Genomic DNA, 21,859 nt, shown 5'->3' with positions numbered 1-21,859 from the left:
TCCGTGAGCTTACAAATTTCAGAAGATGGGTTGGAAAGCAGACCTTGGGGTTCCATTTCGACTAGTTCGGAACCACCGGATAACTGTTCAGAAGGTTTAGAAGGGGCCGGAGAAGAAGAAGAAGCGGCGGACATGATTAAAGAAAATAAAATACAAAGGTTAGAAGAATACTTGATGCGTCGGATGAAGGTGTATATAATCCAAGATATAGGGCGGCATATATAGACAGTTATAAAAAACCTTGCGGGCTAAATGGTAAATTTTCTGGCAAAACCGTCCCATCATTCAGTTTTCACAGTGATTTTGAATTTCAAAATGACAGTTGTGCTCCACTGTCACACGCCATTTTGGGGGCAATTGTTAGGCCACGATTTTTATACTGAGGATCCTTTATCCTTGACTGTCTTATGGATAGTTTATCCTTGAAATATACATCAGGATATAAAGGATCGACGATCCTCGGTATTGTTTGTTTACTAATGATTGCGTCTAGTATGGTGATGTGTTAGACAGGTATATCAACTTTAAGACGAACTTGCATCAATTATCCTCGTGGGACATCCTATAGCTGGAACATGGATCTAGGATCCTAATTCAACATAGTTGATTATGGACGAACTCTCTAGAATATTGACGTTTAAATAGCAACAACGGTATCTAGACCTGGTCTACCTCTTTATTCGCTAGTGAGTGGCTATCAGCACGTGGACAAAGAGCACGTTGGTGAATAATGGAAGACTAGCGGATTTATAGGATGAAGTTGTTAAGTTTGTTAATTATTTTTTCCTTATATATTTGAGTATGATCGAGTAGGAGAACACATGTACTTACACACACACTAGGACAGAAGCAAATACTCTCTCTACACACTAGCTTTCTTTGTAATCTCGAACATATACTCCACAAACACTTGTAATCACCTTTTGTTAATTAATAAACTTGACGGTGATAGTTTTCACCGTCCGGGGGTTTTTTGTGCCAGGGACCGAGATAACCATATACTCATCGACCAAAGGTTACCTTGTTGATCATTGACTAAAGTACTTCGACCAAAGATTATCTTATTAATCATTGACCGGGGCTATTTTACCAACGATTGCCTTGATAAGTTTTGACCGAAGTAAGATTATCTTGGTTAAGGGCTTTTTCCCTCGTAATCACATCTTTGTTTTCACCAATATTGCGCTTACATAATTGTCATCATCGAGTTAGCACCTTACCTAATATAACAGATTTGGATACTTGATCCTTAGCTGATTTTTGTCCAAAACACCATCGACGAAGAAGATTTGCTTGCATAGTAGTACCCTACGAGGACAAAATGAAAAGGTGTGATGTTTTTTGATTAAATAAACTAAATGATAATATGATTAATGAAGAAACATATACATGCTCGTCAACAACGATCATTTCAATGGAGTACCATTGTTCAGGATTGTTGTGCATGGTTTATTTCCATAACCGGATGACACGGGCCTTGACCGTATAATCACGGCGAGACAAATCCAAATCCTTTAGGTAGGTGATGTTACCGAGTGCATGCTAGCTGTATAGAAATATAGATGTTTATCAATAAATGTTGAAAAATGTATTAACTATGTTGAAACATGATAAAGAAAACAAAATATGAAGAGAGAATAATACAACTTGGGTTCCATGAGTTAGAGTGGTATTTGGTAGAGTAAGAACTCCATGAACACAAAGAAGTGAGAAGAGGGTTTGTAGAAATGTGATGGAGAATGAGTAGTATTTATAATGTTGAAAAGTAAAGAAAAAATGCATTTTAAGTATGCATCAAAAAAGCATGAAGTTGAATCTCTATTGGTAAACGTGAAAATGTTAGAAAAAGTGATAAGTCTCAATTAAAAAATGTAAGGTCAAATCCTCCTATAAAAGTTAAAACCTCATTCATTGTAACAAAAGAGAAAAACAGCTTTTGAAAGAATGAATTGAAGTTATTTGAAGGATGAATGCATATATGAAGAATGTGTAAACTTTTTAGGGTAGCCACTATTTTACTTATTTGGTGTAAAGTCTAGAAAAGGCTTGAATAGTAGATATGTGCATGTCAACATAAATAGTTGACCAAAAAGTAAAATTTATAGAAGTTAGAAAACTCAAATAGTTATCTTTATTTGAGGTTTTATATGTATGGTCAAATCAAATTCAAATTTTTGTAAAGACAAATGAGATTAATTTCAAATATGTGTTTAAAAGTAACTTTAAGAAAGAATGCAAAATTGATATAATTATTTAAAAAATTACCTTCTTTTATAAATCTAGAAATCCTTTTTGTATTGAATAACATATAATTTTTCAAACAACCGAGTTTCCGTTTTGATTTCGATTTTTCATATACCGAAAATTGGAAAACTGAACCAAACCTTTTAAAACCGAAAAAAACCCGTTTTTGTTATTGAGTTTATGTTTTTTAAATTTAATAAAAGACTGAAAAAAATTTGAAACCGAACCAAACTGGTGAAAATTGAAAACCGAACGATTTTAGTAACCCAAAAACCAAACTTTGTATAAACATATAAATATAATTACTTGAGCAAGGAAACCAACGATCAACATGCCAAGCAAGAGATAAAGCCATATGAGCATGAAAAGACAAAACATTGTGTTATAGGTCAACTCGAAACATATCGAGATCAAAGCTAGAATACCTTAAATCAAATATTTAAAAATATATATCTATTTTTTTATTGAACAACAGATAGTTTATGGTTTTTCAAACAACCGAATTTTCCGGTTCGGTTTAGATAGAGAGAATATAAATAAGACGTCTAAACAAAACAATAATTTAAAAAAATATTTATTGATTATATATTGAGTGTTACAAAACAAAAGGGGGAAATATCATAAAAAACCAACATACTTTCTCTTTTCGCTTATAAAAGTCCCTTAACAAATTTTTGCATGTTAAAGTCCCTTCACATGCTAATTTTGAACATAAATGTGATATAACTTATAATAACATGTTTTTTTTGCTTATGTGGCATACACATAAAATTAAATAACTGCCTATGTATCAAAAATTCACATGTGAGAAAATTATGTTGATAATTTTTTTTATATTGTTCCTTTTGAGTCTTTTGTAATGTGGTTATTGTTATTTTTATATTTTAATTGTTATACTTTTATAAATATAATTATATGTTTATTATATGTTTATATTAGAAGATAGTTGGTTATTATTATTATTATTATTGTTGGATGATCAAATAAGAAGATGTATGAGCTAGGGTAGAATAGTTATACCGGTGATTATGGTGATGGCCGTGGAATAGCACGAGCTGTGCACACAGTATTGACAAGAGCATTAGAACGAGTTGTGCACACATTATCATCCAACAATAATAATAACCAACTATCTTATAATATAAACATACAATTATATTTATAAAAGAATAAAAATTAAAATATAAAAATAACAATAACCACATTACAAAAAAAAACTAAAAGAGAACGGTATAAAAAAATTATCAACATAATTTGCTTACATGTCAATTTTTGGCACATAAGTAGTTCATGTTAACGTATTTAATTTTATGTGTATGTCACATAAGCAAAAAAACATGTTATTATAAGTTATATCACATTTATGGTCAAAATTAGCATGTAGAGGGACTTTAACATGCAAAAATTTGTTAAGGGACTTTTATGAGTAAAAAAAGAAAGTATGTTGGTTTTTTATGACATGTTCCCAAACAAAAAAGGCAGATTTGAATTGAGAAACATATATCAATTGTAAAGCTACTTTTTTGATGTAAGGTATTGAAAAGATTTAAAAATATGAATATGTGTGTAAAAGAGTCATACATTTAATTTGAACTCAACTCATATATGAAAATGGCATTTTAGTCTTAAAATAATAACTTCTTTCTCAAAAATGTTATTTATAAAATTTGTGTAATTTCATCTTCATCCTTTGATCTAAGTTGTTCTCAGATTGCTAGTAATGCAGGTTCTAATGAAACAGTAAGGAAAAATGAGCGGTTGTTTTCTGACTAATTAAGGCGTAACCTTTGAGTCATTCAACATTTCAACTCTTTGAAACTTAATCAGTAAAAGGCTCATTAAAAGGTTCTGACTAATTAAGGCGTAACCTTTGAGTCATTCAACATTTCAACTCTTTGAAACTTAATCAGTAAAAGGCTCATTAAAAGGTTCTGACTAATTAAGGCGTAACCTTTGAATCATTCAACATTTCAACTCTTTGAAACTTAATCAGTAAAAGGCACCATAAGCTACCAAACACACTTAGAATCATTCAAAGACTACACAACACCCATAATTTAGATAATCAAAATTAATAATAATAATAATAATAATAATAATAATAATAATAATAATAAAGTATTTCGATGATTGAAAAAAAAAGAGAATGTGGCTCAGATCTGTAATATGAAGATCAGACAAGAGGGAGACGAACACCGCCATGGCTGCAACACCGGTTGCACTGTAAGAGCAAACAAGAAAGAGCAAAAAGCCCTTGTTCCTCTAAAATGCCATCCGGGTTGCCCCGCCAAGATACGGGTCGAAATGAACCCTCCCACTGATCAAGATGCTCGGATAATTGATAATATCATCATCGCCATCTCATTTTCATCATGGGCAAACAAGTAACCAAACAAAAACAAAACAAAACCGGTTTTTAAAACATCTCAAATACCAACAGTCAGAGTATATACTCTACGATGATGATAATATTATTATGCTTCTTATTTTTCTTTCAAGGGTTGTTGATTATTTTCAGCAAAATTGGGGATGAAATGAAATCATGGGCTCAACATCATCGGATGATGAAGTGGCATGAGAGAGGCAACAACCCCGTCTCTCTCGCCGGAGCCTCTTTCCTTCCGAACACCCCCAATGGTGTTTGGTAGCTGTCTGTGTGTTTCTATTATACTGCTACCAATTTCCATTTTTCTCCTTGTGGGCTTGGGCTTCGGACTGGCTTGGGCTGCGATGTATCAATTTGATACATTTCAATTTTCTGATGGAACATTGAGAAACAATTTTTAAATTTTCAAAAAAGGAAATGTAAATTAACTGCAATCGAGATTACTAGTTGCATAATCCGCGTCAGATGTGTTAAACGCGTTGGACACGTAACAGGCGTCAGACGCGTTATCACTTGGCACGTTAACCGAAACTTAACGCATTACCGATGTCAGTCACCTAACCGGCACTGGACGTGTTATTAGTGTCGGACATGCAATCAATGGAGTATGACTAATGCGTTAATAGACGTTTTCGGCTTTGGACTCGTTAACTAGAGTCGAATGCTGATCCAGAAGAGTAACACATTGATTAATGATTAGAGTTTGTTTTTAATGTATCGACCTACTTATATCACATTAAAGTTTAATTTGCTAGTGAAGATGGTGTTAGTCTTGTAAAGCCATTATTTTACCACCTCTTGCACAAGCCATTATCATGTATACAAGAAAGTGTAATACCATGTTGTCGGTGATTGTTTCAAGTCTTACATAGTCGTGTACAACTTATAGACACGACCTCAATGTTTTGAGTCTTTCATGAAGGCTTTTCATATAAATTTCCTTGTGAAGCACCCCAATATTTAGAAAGACATTTTAATGCCCGTCTATAAGACTTTGAAGTCCTAAATTTATGTGCATGATAGCTTTCAAACTCACAACTTGTCCACATGTCTCAACATACTCCGTTCATTCCACTCACTTATATTCTCATACCATTAATAGTTAGTGTCTACTTGATCATCAACTTGTTCCAACACATTAATATTGTATCAAATAGAGTATGTCCATGCATGAAGTTTAGGAACCTCCTTTTGCATAGCCTTTACAAAATTTGGATCTTGTACGTCTTCACCCACCTTCTTAAACGCAAGAAGATATACAAAGTTCACAAACGAATGTTGATAGTACCTATATATTTAATATGTATGTATATAGAAACTAGGTTAGGTATCCGTGTACAACACGAGATTAACAAATTTAATTTTTAAGCCTAAAACATTCGAAATATAAATAAAGAAAAAACATGATAAATAGCTTTGCTTATTAAAAGTACATTTCAACTAAATACATAATTTTTGACTAATACATTGATCATAAATGGAAAATATTATATTATATGATAGATAGGACCCGTTTTATTAACAGGATTTATCACTACTTTAGCTACTTTAGCGGCCTGATCTATTACTCGAGATTCTCGATTATTCCATTTCTTGATGTTAGCAATGTACAGTGATCCATAAATGACTTGTTTTTTGTAAGAGATGAATATTATCATATGTAAATTCAGGGGCATGGTATACATCGGTATTTCAGTACGTGTCTGTACAATAGTAAGGTTTGAAATTGACTTCAGTTTAAAAGAAAACTATGTTTAATCAAACATAAACGTCAAAACATAGCATTTCCTGCCATGTAACAATAGATATTTAATGAAATATTTACTTTATAATGACTTTTGTTGGTTTATAAGAGATGTAATTGTATCATAAATAATCATACTATAACAAAAGAATAATTGATGCTTTGTTGTACAATAATATGAAGACGGTACAAATTTTACAAATATACATGTCATAAGTTTATACAAAAAAGAATAAAAGGATGACGTACTATATTAAATAAGGACAAAATAAAGTTACAATTATATTTTACAAACAAATCATAAATATCTAAATATTTTTTTACACAACATTGGACATCATATTTGTAACTTTACCATGCGTATCTAATATTAATAATTTACCTTGACTCTGCTACAATAGTTTATGCCTGAAAACTACCGGATGTTTTAAACACATACCAACTTTTGATAGTGATTGTCATTGCCTTTATTAATCGTCTTTGCAAAACAATTATGAATGGGTAGATATGTTTGCTGAAATAGGCCAACCATACTGCTTGTTAAATCAAAATCTGTGAATACAAAATGAAAAAAAATGTTGGCCATGTTATAACTTCAATATGAGGTTTACTTCTTACCCATGAGAATTCCCTATCCATACAATGTTCACCCACCGTTCGAACTTGATATGCGGACTTGTCATCAGTTTTATTGCTTTGCAGAGATAAAGCAAAAGAAGTTGTGGTACGAATATCATATACGACATCAATTGTTCATTGGTAGGTATACTCATTGTGCAACTGTAGTCATAAAGATTCCACATGTTTACAACCTAAAGTTATCAACGCATTAGCTAAGGGGTTAATTGAACAACACTTACAAGTAAAGCAAGAACACATACACAATTAGTTGAGTAGCTAGTAATCAATAAATCAAAAATACCTTATCTCTGCCACCACTTAGCAGAGTCCATCCATCTTCCATTCGGGTTGAGTTTTCCTGCAAAAAGAGTCTTAATTTTGAGAATTATAATACATGATAAACATCAATTATATAATCCTATAGAAACAGAAGTATTGGAAAGTTAATGCCCGTTGTAATATTCTTGAACAAAGAAAATGGCATACAAAGATGAGTAGGAAGAAAGGGTTTTTTTTTTTTTTTTACTTATTCAGTTATTCACCTTGCTTTTTGAGATATTCACTCTCTTACATTCCTTTAGATCGACTCATAAATGGTTCCCGCAAGCAATAAAAGACATTTTGAAGGATTCTATCTGTTACACTCATAGATATATTTCAAAAAATCTCATTCATCCAGACTTGATTTTGAGGCTGTGGCTTTTTTGAAAAAGGTTCACCGAGTCGTGCGTAGTAAATTTTCGGCTCCTAAAACCCGAAGCTTCGTTTTTAGTAGGACCGGATTTGTTATTCAAAAGGGGGTTGCCCGCTTACCTGCCACTTTATTGCAATTTTTTTTAGTTTATTAACATAATGAGAATTGACATATTTAAATAAAGTAAATCAATCAAACGTATTTATGACAATTTTATACACATCTAAACCTATGTTTAACATTAAGAATAAAAGGTTCCAAGAGTATGGTCAATTGGTCAAACCGAATGTTGAAAACATATTATATTTGACCAAAATTGTCAAAGGGATGGACAAACTTAGCAAACACCGTCTGATGTTGTAATGTTTAGATGACATGGGTATAATCAGAATACAAAATTGATTAGTGAGAAGTATAACAGGAATAGAAGTGAAAAAATAGGCATTTTTCTTGTCCTCATTCTATAATTAAGGTATATAATGTGTATAATGATAATATCATTTTATACATGGTATTGATTCGAATTGATTTGAAATTTGAAATCGATTATCATAATTGTTGATAGATGTATTAGTGAACGGTTTGAGGATACCGGTTGTTTTGATTAGCAATTGCTTTATTAAGTTGATTGGCTCAACTTCAAAAAACAAAAATATATTAATGAAGAACATAAAGGTGAGGAAAATTCCAAAACTTTGATTGAAGCACTATTGTATATAATGGTAACCCAATCAATAATTTGCATAATCCATCAACTGATAACTAATTGAATCGTACTGTCAGAATGCTATATGCGGAGAGAAATATATTGAAATTACACAATTATAAACAAACAGCAATCAGAAATATGATAGTAATCGAATATCGGTATTAGTAACCTACCGGCCGAAATAAAAGACTCCGATTGAATAGTCACCGACGGCGATGGAGATGAATCTGTAGTTTGGGAATGAGGTCTAAATGGGGCACAATTGATTAATCTAAATTTTGGGGTTATAATACCGGAATCATGATTGTGAAAGAGGCGGGATTTTGAGAGAAAGAATAGGCTAATGAGAGGACACGTGGCAAAAGAAACTCTTATTTGTTAAATTGTATAGAAATACACTTAACATATCCAAAAATAAAACACACACAACACAACAACTTTCTATAAAATTTAACAACATAAAGAACAGCCCCCAAATTGTTAAGTCAGACAAAAACAATGGAACTTGTGAATCATTATGTTGGTTGTAGTGAGATGGCGCCCCAAGACACCTCGCCATCTTTTACTCACCAAGCCTTCGTCAAACCAAAATGGGCGAGGCATCAAGGGCATGGAGCCCCTTTGGGCACTACTCTGATAGCAGGCGAGAGGCTAAAAAGGTAGACCACGATTTAATTTAACCAATTACATTACATTTTTTATAAAGACAAACAAATAATAATTTTGTTTTTAGTTAAATAATTATTGTTTTTGTTTTTAAGAGAAAAGTTTTTGAATGTCATTATGCTTCTATAATAGTGACATGGCAATCACTTTTTTTACCTTTTAGTTACATCATTACATGTTATCTTACACAATTTGAAAATTGGTACAATTCCAAAAACTAATCTAGAAAAGTTTATTTAGATTTTCAATACAGAAAATAAGTTATAATTCGCTTATAGGCAAAAAAAAACTATGTTAAACAAATCTTAAAACATGATTACTTTATGTTATGAACAAATGATAAGCATAACTTTATGGTTAACAACTATAAAAGTGTAGCTAGTTTTAATTACTATACTTATTATATAAACTAGACGGGTGCCCGTGCGATGCTGCGGGAAACCAAAATCTTAGTAATCATGTAATAATTACGGATGTTAAAAGTTCGTTTGAAATCTTGAAAGCGTTTAAACCAATCGCCAGTTTTGATTAGCTGGTTTCTGAATGTTCAAACCATAGAAAGTAGTTCGGTTTACGGTTTATCCCAAAAATAGGTCATATAAAACCGGACCGGACTGTAAACTTATTATTAAAACTTAATGCGTGAAACCAAACCATTAGTAACAATTCAGTTTAAATTTTCGACGCTTTAGTTTTCGTTTTCAATGAAAAAAAATTAAACCAACGGTTTAGCTCACTATTTAACTTAGAAACCGTTAAAACTGAATTGTCAACGCCTATATGTAACATGTTAACTTTCTTAATTGAAAAAAACTATAGCAATACCATACCCAAATTAAAGACAATAAAATGCTTGTTTTTATGGTGTAATTTTTAAAAAAATGTATTAACGTATGAAAAAGTTACGGCCGTTGGAAAATCGTTGATAGGAAGTTGGTTACAATTAAAATAAAAAAGAATACATAGGTAAAGATGAAGGTTTAAAGTTGTAATAATTTTTTAAATTTACAAAAGTTGAGTAAAAATGAGGGGGTAATGTTGTAACTTTTTTCATATATATTTTCTAATGAACAAGTCTGTCCCTTTCATTATATATAGTATAGATATATAGATGCTAAAACCATTTTTAATTAAAAAAAGTATTGTATATGTCCATCAAACATCTTATTATAATATTGTAGTAATATAAAACAGCAAGGATCATATCATATGGTTGCCTATTTATAGTACCCCGGAAAAACATAGAGCCGAGAAGGGCAAGTGAAGAACTCACATTTTCCCAGGTATACATACACATATACATGTATACACACATAGGTGTTTGTATTATTTAATATTAATTAATCAGTCAGACATATTAAAGTGTGTGTGTGTGTTTAATTGCTTGAAGAAAACAATACAACGCAGGAATCATCATCACAGATGTCTCTTCAAGATCTTCAAAGCAACACCGACAGCTTCGATCCGACGGTTACTCATGATGACTTCCTGGACCAAATGCTCTCGGGGCTCCAAGGCACCGTAAACTGGTCGGAGGTGTCCGGCGACTGTGGTCAGAACAAATCCACAGTGCTCCCATGGGACGTGGAAAATTTTGACGACCAGTCAGCCATGAGTTTGTCATCCAAGCTCCGTCAACACCAGATCACTCCGTTTTCTGCGCTAAAATCGTTGCAACTGCCCAGAGGTTTATCCACCGGAGAATCCGGACTCTTTCCAACTGATAATAATAATATGGACGATTCTTCTTTCAAGTCGCCGGTAATTATTATTATTATTATTATTATTATTATTATTATTATTATTATTATTATTATTATACCATGCCGTTTTCTGATATTATTATTATTATTATCATTATTACGTTTTATTATTAAGTTTCATAGATTAATGTCAAACGGTTATGCCATTTGGCTGGTTTGGTGCTCTCGCCAGATTTTGGATTTGAATATCTAGAACATCAAACTAATAATACACGGTTAAAACTCTGTTTTAGAGTATGAACAAATTTATTTTAACCACTATTATCCGAGTCCTAAGAAGAATTTTAACCGCCTATTATTAGTTTGACAATTCAAAGATTTTGAGCACCAGACAAATGGTGTAATAGTCTGAAATTAGTCTTAAAAACTTTATTATGATAATAATAATAATGATAATAATAATAATAATGACAATTTTACGTTATTTTTAACTTTAACTATGCTTCAATTGTATTGAACAAAATGATCCAACTACTATTTAAAATGATATTGGAATGATGCAGATCGGAGAAAATAATAATAATTCGATTCAAAATATGTTTAATGGGTTTACATCGAATCAAACCCCACAATTTCGTCACGTGCCTCCTCAAAGCTTTGGATCTCCGGCGGCGGTGATGAACCAGGTTCAGACCGCTAGTGTGACGGCGGGCGGTGGTGGACCACCGTCGCAGCCAAGACAAAGAGTGAGGGCCAGAAGAGGACAAGCAACTGACCCACATAGTATCGCCGAAAGAGTAAAACATAAGCATCATATGACGTCCTATGTTTCATGTTTTTGTTTCCTCGTACACTTGATCTTACGTTTCTTATGTTTTTTATATATATATATTTTTTTTAACTTGGCAGTTACGGCGTGAGAGGATTGCTGAGAGGATGAAAGCTTTACAGGAATTAGTTCCAAATGCCAACAAAGTAAGCGTTTCATGTGTAAATTATATAAAACTCATTAATAATAATAAGAATAAGAATAATTAAGGCGTTTACTTAGAGGTTTCCGGCGGGTGGTGTGGTGGCGCGTGAGATAAGATTGTTAGTTTTTATAACATTCCGTGTGTAGCTGAAATAGAAGCTGGAAAGCAGATTTTACGGGGAGGTTATCTTATTATTATAATATTATTTTAAATTCCAAATAATTGATACGAATTTTGTTATTTTTTTTATTTTTTACCATCAACACTTAATACTTTTGATACACACGTATACATATGCATACTAATCTATTAGAGTACAATATTATAATGTTATAATAAAAATGAATCTTGATCGGAAGCTAGAATTATTATTATTATTTTATGATTGTTAATGAACGAAGTGGAATGACAGACAGACAAGGCTTCAATGCTTGATGAGATCATAGATTATGTCAAATTCCTCCAGCTTCAAGTCAAGGTACTTTGTCTCCCTCTCACAAACAATCATATATACATATATATATATATGGTAAAATATATATATGATGTTTTTACAGGTGTTGAGCATGAGTAGATTGGGAGGTGCCACAGCCGGAGCGGTTCCTCCAATTGGTGCTGAGGTACAAACCTCTACTTCTTCATCATACATTCCTCTCACTATGAATTTGTCTAAGTATATTTTTTTGTTTACAACTTTTAGTAGATAATAGGGTTGTAAATGAACCGAATGAACACGAACAAGGTCTTGTTCGTGTTCGTTCGTTAAGGAAATAATGTGTTTACGAACGGTTCACAAACACTTACCGAACAAGATTTTATGTTCGTGTTCGTTCATTAGGAAAATTAATGTGCTCACGAATATAAACGAACACAAATAAAATCGGCACATCCTAGAGATTAAACCCAATGTATTCATCAATGTAAATAATTAAAACATGTAAACGAATTGAACGAACACAAACAAGGGCATGTTCATGTTTGTTCATTTAACATTAAACGAACAAAAATACTTAATCGAACAAATATTTATGTTTATGTTCGTTTATTTAAAAATTGACAGTTGTGCTCGTTTGTTTAAAATCTAAACAAATATAATTGAACAAAGATAAATGAACATATATGAACATAAAAAAAACATAACAAACATAAATGAAAACACTTAAATAAAGAAAAATTAGCAAATATAAAACTTTTAGTAGATAACTCATCCAAACAATATTTAATTATTTTTTATTAATAAATAAACAAACATAAATAAACAGACAAGAACGAACATAAATAAACGAACATAAATGAACGTTCATGAACATAAATGAACGAACGAAACATGTGTTCATGTTCGTTCGTCTAATTAAACGAACGCAAAATTTTTGTTCATCTTCGTTCGTTTATTAAATAAACAAACATAAACGAACTTTCCGCCGAACAATTCACGAACAGTTCACCGAACGTTCGGTTCGTTTACAGGCCTAGTAGATAAAGAATAATTACATATTTTTTTTTGAATAATCAAGCAATATTATACAAATGATCACACAATCATATTTGTATAATCACGCGACTTTAAATGCATAATCATGCTTATGTATAAAATTAACAGCAAGGTTTTTCAATAAAAAATCACTTTATTTAAAGTATAGCAAATACTATATAAAGATAAAAAAAGTAATCAATTTTATAATATAATTTATATAAAACAATAATATGAGTAAATTAATGAGATATATAAAAGTAGTTAAAAAAAGTAGATCAAAAGTAAAAAAAGTTGCATTTTTGCTTCTTTTTTCCCCTACTTTTTTGGTTAATAACAAATTTGTCACGTTTTTTTATGTTTGAAAAAGAAAGAGAATTTTATTAAATACTTACTTTTTTGCATGTTTACCATAATAGTACTTTAAGAAAAATTTTCAAAAATGGTGTGTTTATTAAAATTGTTTCACAAATGGTATGATTTTGAGAGGTATTTCAAAAATGGTGTAACCGTGGTTTGAAACCACGGTTTGGGTATTTACTTTTTAGAGTGTGTCATATGTGAATTATACAAAACAATATTTTGAATAAAATAAGGCAAGCCGTGGTTTTAAACCACGGATTGCATAAAATATTTACCTAATACCACATATTGAGACCACAAATTTGGCTACAATCCGTGGTTTCAAACCACGGTTTGTATTATTTTAATCAAAATGTATTGTTTTATGAAATTCTATCTGTCATGTTAAAATAAAAGAACACAAACTGTGGTTTCAAACAACGATTACACTATTTGTGAAAAGGTTTAAAAACCAATACCATTTTTGAAACAATTTCTGTAAAAACACCATTTATGTAAAATTTTCAGTACTTTAATCATGTCTTGTGTGCAGGGAGGTGGTGACTGTGGGCAAGGAAACGGTGGCGGTGGTGGTCGAGTAGGGCGTAGCAGTAACGGGACATCGCCATCTTCCAACAACGACACGATGACAGTGACCGAGAACCAGGTGGTGAAGCTGATGGAGGAAGATATGGGTTCAGCCATGCAATATTTACAAGGAAAAGGTCTTTGCCTAATGCCCATTTCACTCGCCACCGCAATCTCTACCGCTACTTGCCACCCCTCTGGCTCCCGGAACAACCTACCGTTAGGCGGAGAGGGTGGTGGTCCATCTTCCCCCAATATGTCAGTGTTAACGGTTCAGTCGGCCAATGGTGTGTCTGTGAAAGATTCACCTTAAGACGTTGACTTTTAATGGCTTTTTTCCTGGAAAAAGATGGGAGCTTTGTCAACTTTTTATATGACGAATATGTCAAGTCTAACAAACATGAGGGGGTGTGTTGAAATTGTTTTTAACATTGTCTAATTGCGTTAATACTTTATTATGTATTATGTCGTTTCCGTATATGCCTTTGATCTTTTATTGAATCTATTTTGAATTGTCTAGCATTGGAATTTGGAAGTACAAATAAATTATAATTTTAAGCACTTTAATTTCTTCCGTCAAAGATCAAGGAAGTGTTTGGGATTCTTTATTTTACCTTCTTATAATTTTTCATTAATTTAATAAGTTATAATATTATAATTTATGAAATTTTTCCTCTCACATCAAAAGCAATCTCAAACACCTTATTAGGTTGCGGCGCAGCTTTTTGTCCGCTTACCTGCCACTTCATTGTAAACCGTTTAGATGTTTATATGAAATTATATATATATATATATCAATCAATCATGCCCAGTAAAATCCCACCGACAGCAAAGCTATAAGTAGGGTCTGGGAAGGGTGGGATGTAGGCACACCGTACCTCTATCCAAAGGAATAAAGAGGTGGCTTCCAGAGAGACCCTCGGCTCTAAGTACATGTGTATGAAGCAAAATAAAGGAAATCAAAGTTTAACAGTTATATAAAAACTACTACTAATTATAATAATATTAATAATAAGATCACAGTTTAACAGCTATATAAAAGCTAATAATAATTATAATAATAATATATGTAAGGGAAATACCATTATGGTATGTGACCTAAATAAGTTAAGTCTAAGCCCTAAGGTATTCAATTCTCTCTAAAAATCCTTAACTTTAATTCTACTTCTCCACAAATTCTTATTCTCAACCATGTCCTCGGAGAGGTTTAGGTCTATCAAATCATGCCTAATCCTCTCATCCCAAGTCAATTTCGGTCGTCCTCTACCCCTCCTCCCTTCTATAGTAATGTTTTCTACGGATCTAACAGGATTCGTCGTCTGTCTTCTCTTTACATGTCCAAACCATCTCAATCTCCACTCTCTTATCTTGTCTGCTATGTTCGCCACCCTTAATCTCTCACGAAACACAACGTTTCTTATTCGGTCTAGCCTTGTGTGCCCACACATCCAACGTAGCATTCTCATTTCTGCTACCTCCATCTTCCGCACTTGTGCCTTCTTGATGGCCCAACAATCTGTTCCATATAGCATTGCAGGTCTAACTGCCACCCTATAGAAGTTTCTATGAAATTAAATTATATTAAAAAAAATATAAAAAAATAAAAGTTAATAAGTTATAAGTTGGTAAAAATAAGCAATCCCAAACACCCCCTAAATGTGTGGAGTTTAAGAATAAATAAATATAGTGGTGAGTGAGAAACCACATTTGAATCATGCTCACAAAAAGAACACACAAACGTATCCAACAAATCATATAAACAGCAATGCTAATGTTTGGGTGTTTATCATGCACCAGCACCAGCACCAGCACCAGCACCGAGCAAGACAATAATTCATTGTTAGCTGCTTCAAAAAGAAAAAGAAATGAGTAACTCTTTCTCCATTTATTGTGAATAACTTTGCATGATACAAGAGAATGAGTAATCTTTAAGCATGTAATCTATATATATTATATACATTAAATAGAAAAAAAACATTGAAAGTGTTATTGTTTTAAACCAATGTCCGACAGTAACCAAGAAAGAACATATATTTTATATTAAACTATAGATTGTTAAAATAAGCAAGAGAGAGATAGGATACTAGTCACATTCATCCCAAATCGAAGTTTTATATATATATATATATATATATATATATATCACATTAGCAATATTTTTTTTATAATAAATGAGAAACACCAACTCATATGAGGTTGGTGTCATTGGTGGTTTTAGTGTTATTTTGTTATAATTGGATTCGTTTAATTAACCAAATGAGAAATTTGGGCACATATTAACTTGAGTTTGGAGGTGCGAAATACACATTCGATCTAGAATATTTTTATTCTTGTGCACCATTGAACCTCCATAGAGGGTTTCAATTGCCACCGATTGGGTCCAAGGGCCGCACCCGGCGGTTAAAAGTTGCAAGAAAACCAAGATCAAGGGCAACTAATCATCGATAATAGTTGTTTATAAGTGGCAAATGATTATCAAAGGGGCAAATATCTCCCAGATGGAAGCTTAGCGATTTTTATGACACTAATGCCATGTTCTTGAGTTTTTTTAAAGGAGAGAAAGCAAAGGAAAAATAATGATAGTTAAAAAATGGGTGTTCTTGAGTTTTTTTTAGGATGGAAATGAAAGGAGTAGGAGGAGTTATAAGATTAAATTGATGTTTTTTTCCCAATAAATCATCCTCTCAAAAATGGGCTGATTACTAAGGATAACATAGTTATCCTTTCCTTTCCTCTAATTTCCTTCCAACTCAAGAACACACCTGATTAAAAAAAATTTCCTTCTCTTCCCTTCCCTTTCTTATCCTTACCTCTCGTTTCCTTTTCTTCCATTGGTTAAAAAACTCAAGAACAAGGCGTAAGTGTTGCTTATCTGTTTGAGATTTTCAACAAATTTCTAGAGAACCAACAGATTACGAGAAACATAATAGTTTTGAATATTCTTTTTTTGCGAAGCGAACATGAAGAAGTTATTTTATCAATCTAGTGAGGGACTTTAATGCATAAGTGGGTAATGAATCTACATTGTCTTTTTTTTACTTGACAGGTGCGACGCTCAGAAAAGTTTTACGGGGCATTTTTCCATCAATTTCACTCTTGTATCATCCATGGATTGCAAAGTAATAGATAGATCGATGAAACAGGGAAATAACGTAACTTGGACATGGAGTTTGAAGAGAGAACCATAAGATGATCGAAATTGAGAAACTCAACCAATGTTATAGGCTGCTCAACCAAGTGGTTCTAAATGACAGTAAGGACAAATGGATTTGATCCAGGATACATCAGGTGGTTTGTGGTGAGTTCAGTTTGGTCTATAATGAAAAAAATAAAAAATAAAACCTTTTAAATTGTTACAGTTGGATCATTTGGGTAATTAAGGTCAATTTGTTTAAGATAGAGAGCACTTAAAATTATCCCAACAATGGAGGTTGAGAGGGGTACAAGTAACAAAAACTTCATGCACTTTCTATATTTCTATTTCACGATAGTGGTCTTTCTTCCTGGTTTAGAAATGAAGATTGCATCAAAGAAGTGTTTAAATTTGTTAAAACTGTAAATTCTACAAGTTTTTTTAGGGACTCTGATAAAATTGAAACGATACAAAGAAGATTAGAATAGACCCTGCATAAGAATGACATGCACCAATCAGAAAATATATATTTTAAGCCGTTTGAAAAAAAAACTGTTTTAAATGTAAGTTTCAAAATATGAAAACCAAACTAAAATAACTAATTGTAGGATCGATTCTCAATATTACCATACCAAAAAATAATTAACTCTTGATTTTGCATACGGACAAAATCATAGAAGATGGGTTTGATCCGTAAAATATGTAGGCCAAAAATCATTAAATAAATGAAAACTAATTATTATTGTTATCTTGGAGCTTTGTAAGCCTTTGCCATATTCTTAATTAATTGTTTTTTTATTAAAGGATCACATTAAAAAATTCCATATATTTGACTTACTATACAAAGAATATAATATATAACTAGCGATATCAACACTTCCAATGTGCTTTTAGAAGGTAAAATAAATTTTATTTCCTTTCAAAAATGTATTTATCAATTTGTTTTGGCTATTTGTTTCTGAAATATAAAACGTTTTCTATGTTTCTAAATAGCTTCTTTTAAAATGACTTCCGCATTATACTTTTGGGGACATAAACAATTCTTATAACATAATTATCACACATTAACACTTGATTCATTTTTATTTCGGTCACATAGATTTTTGTAAGTGACCTAAGAAAACATGCATTCATATGTGAGTGGGATTGTCATATATATATATATATATAATATATATATATATAAACGAAAACATAAAAATCTACGTGTCGCGATGTGGTCGCTCCCCTTTTTTATGGAGTCACCAGATTTGCTTGATTTTTAAATGGAGGCTTCTCATGCATTTGACCCGAATTCATGGGTATGGGTTTTACCAAACCCAGATATTTCTTAAACGAGTTATAACATCTCATTAAATAAAAATTATTCTCACCAAATTATTGATGTAAAAATCCTATAAAATAGGATATACTAAAAATTAATATCTTACCTATTTTAAAAAAGATACATATTATTTAATTTAAAAAACCAATTTTATAGTAAAAAAAATAAACGGGTTTTGGGTCTCATTAAACCATAAGTATATTATTAACTTTTATAAATATTAAAACCAATTTTATAGTAAAAAAAATAAACGGGTCTTGAGTTTCATCAAAACCATATAGCTTTTAAACCGGGTTATAACATCTCATTTATTTGTAAAACAATTTATCATCAAACCATAAATATATTATTAACTTTCATACAATAAAAAAATATAAATTCATAAAATAAATAAATATTAGAACAAACAATATAAAACAACCCCCGTAATACGGGGGATAAAAACTAGTATATATATATATATATATATAGGGAATGGTTATTCTAAAAAGAAGAAGTTTCCTAGAAAGACTAGGAATAAATCTTAGCCATTAGATCATGTTAATCAATTGCTGAAATTTAAAATTACCAAAAACCGTCGTAGTTTCCTAGAATTACTCTTTCACCTCTATAACCGACATAGTTTCCTAGAATTGTTCTTTCATCATAGGTTGTAGTGCCACATGTCAAAAATCTATTGGTTCTTATCATTCTTAGGAAACTCTTTATTTTATTTGAACCCTTTTCTATATATATATATATATATATATATATATATATATATAGGGGTGGGTTATAATAAAAAGAAATAGTTTTCTAGGAAGAGTAAAAATAAATCTAAGCCCTTAGATCTATGATCTAGTGGCTGAGATTGGTAGTTTTTAAAATACCAAATAGTTGCCTAAGATCAATGATTTAGGCTAAATAGCTTCCTAACTCTAAATTTTATGTTATTTCTACTCTTCCTACAAAACTATGTCTTTTTATTTTAACCCTTTTCTACCTATATATAAGGTTGTCACTTTAATGGTGGATAATAAATCTGCCATAGCACTTATGAAAAATCCTGTTTTTCATGGAAGATCTAAGCATATAAACACAAGATATCACTTTATAAAAGAGTGTATAGAGAATGGTCAAATTGTTGTTGACTTTGTAAGTGGGAACATGCAAAGAGCAGATGTGCTAACAAAAGCTTTACCAAGGTTGAAGTTTCTTGAAATGAGGCAGCTACTGGGAGTTATGGACTTGCAGGAACTTTGGAATTAGAGGGGAGATTGTTAGAAGTCAAGGGACTAATTTTGACATAATTCCAAAGATAAACGTACTAGTTCAGTTAGTTTGTTACAGTGTTAAACATTCAGGGACTAGAGTGTAATATTTTTTCTGTTATTCAGTTCTAGTTGTTAGGTTAGAGTATAAGAACTGAATTTGGTCTTGTGTTCTTGTATTCACTTTTCACTTCACTTTTCAATAAGAATAATCAATCTTGCTTTCTCTTAATTTCTTGTTCTATATATATATATATAATGGTGAGATTTAAAGAGAACTCCTTTTACAGCGAGAACTAAAGAACTACTAAAAAAATATTTTTAACTTTTTTCAAAAATAATATTTTGCGATTTATTTTCATACCTCCTTGTAATAAGATGATATATATTGTTTCAAAAATAATAAAAAAAATTATCGATGTAATGTATATGTGCATTAAAGTGTATTGCATATATAAAATAGTGTGTTATTGCATATAATATAGCATAAATGCATTATATAATACACACTATTGAATATATGCAAATACAACACTAATAAGTATATGCAAAACACATTATCGCATATATTTAATACACTACTAATGCATATATGCACTATATTGATTTTTAAAATTTTTTGTATATAATATAACACTATTGCAAATATACAATACAAACAACTGCATATATGTTATTCAACACTATTTCAAATATCTAAATGCACACTATTACACATATGCATTATAAAAAAGTCGATGTATTGCATGTATGCATTACAGCGAGTTTTTTTAATTTTTATATTTTTTGTGATTAAGACTAATAACATATAAGAAAGATAAAAGAAAAATTTTAAAAATATTTTTTTAATTAGGTTAAAAATAATTTATTATTAGTTCTCTAGTTCTCTCTCTAAGGAGTTTTCTCTTGATCACACACACACACTGTGCCCGCGCAATGCGGCGGGAAACCAAAAATATAGTAATCATGTAACAATTACGAATGTTTAAAGTTTGTTTGAAACCTTGAAAACGTATAAACCAATCACCACTTTTGATTAGTTGGGTTCTGAATGTTCAAACCATAGCAAACAGTTCGATTTATGATTTATACAAAAAATAGGTCATATAAAACCGGACCGGACTGTAAAATTATTATTGAAGCTCAATGCGTGAAACCAAACCATTAGTAACGATTCAGTTAAATTTTGACGGTTCAGTTTTGGTTTTCAATGACAAAAAATCAAACCAACGGTTTGGCTAACGGTTTAACTTAGAAACCATTAAAACCGAATTGTGGACCCCCGTACGTAACATGTTAAATGTTTTTAATTGAAAAAAACTATAGCAAAAACATACCCAAATTAAAGACAGTAAAATGCTCATTTTTATGGTGCAGTTTTTAAAAATGTATATTAACGTATGAAAATGCAGCCGTTGGTGGGAAGTTGGTTACAGTTAAAATCAAAAGAAATACATGAGTAAAGATGGAGGTTCAAAGTTGTAACAATCTTTTAAATTTACAAAAGTTGAGTAAAGTTGAGGGGGCAATGTTATAATTATTTCTATGCATAATTTCTAATTGACAAGTTTGTCTCTATCTTATTGATATGGGCCAAATTATATATAAATATTATAAATATTTTTTACACTTTTAAGGTGCTTTGAGCTAGGTTTTTTATTGAAAGTTATTCTTAGTTGGTTCATATATGAGTTTTTAAGTTTCTAAGAGATAATGAGCTAAAACTAGATACTTTTACTAAACTTGAGACGACGGGCTAAAATTGATTATATAAATAATTGTGATCGTAAGTGATATTTTAAAGCTAGTAATAAGAATTCAAATTTAAATTTTATAAAGCAAATAAAGAAAAAGAATTGATTTCAAAATTTCATGCTTACATCACGTAAAATTAATTGCTCGTTTAATTTTATGAGGTGAATTAAAGTGCTACATGGATATTAATTGTTTTAAACTCCCATAGTTACAGGAACAACATTTTTTGGTAAACAAAGGCATGTAAGCCCACTA

At 31.3% G+C, this 21,859-nt stretch overlaps 1 protein-coding gene and 1 non-coding gene across 2 annotated transcripts; both read left to right on the top strand.

Annotated features, from left to right (window-relative positions):
* Window positions 1-10,461: 10,461 nt before the first annotated feature.
* Window positions 10,462-14,467, top strand: LOC143540564 (bHLH transcription factor RHL1-like). The gene is made up of 6 exons (XM_077033589.1): window positions 10,462-10,825; window positions 11,331-11,564; window positions 11,677-11,742; window positions 12,154-12,219; window positions 12,299-12,361; window positions 14,108-14,467. Exons 1-6 carry the CDS (start codon window positions 10,487-10,489, stop codon window positions 14,453-14,455), a joined length of 1,116 nt encoding a protein of 371 aa, XP_076889704.1. The 5' UTR covers window positions 10,462-10,486; the 3' UTR covers window positions 14,456-14,467.
* Window positions 14,468-17,702: 3,235 nt separating this feature from the next.
* On the top strand, window positions 17,703-17,809 carry LOC143540573 (U6 spliceosomal RNA). Its single transcript, XR_013136614.1, has one exon. It is a non-coding gene; the product is annotated as a U6 spliceosomal RNA (small nuclear RNA).
* Window positions 17,810-21,859: the final 4,050 nt, after the last annotated feature.

The sequence above is a fragment of the Bidens hawaiensis genome, unplaced genomic scaffold (assembly GCF_021521415.1).
Source record: "Bidens hawaiensis isolate Kalapana, Puna unplaced genomic scaffold, B.hawaiensis_p1.1 tig00012279_1, whole genome shotgun sequence".
In the NCBI taxonomy this organism is placed as follows: domain Eukaryota; kingdom Viridiplantae; phylum Streptophyta; class Magnoliopsida; order Asterales; family Asteraceae; genus Bidens; species Bidens hawaiensis.
This window is presented reverse-complemented; position numbering and strand designations above follow the sequence as displayed.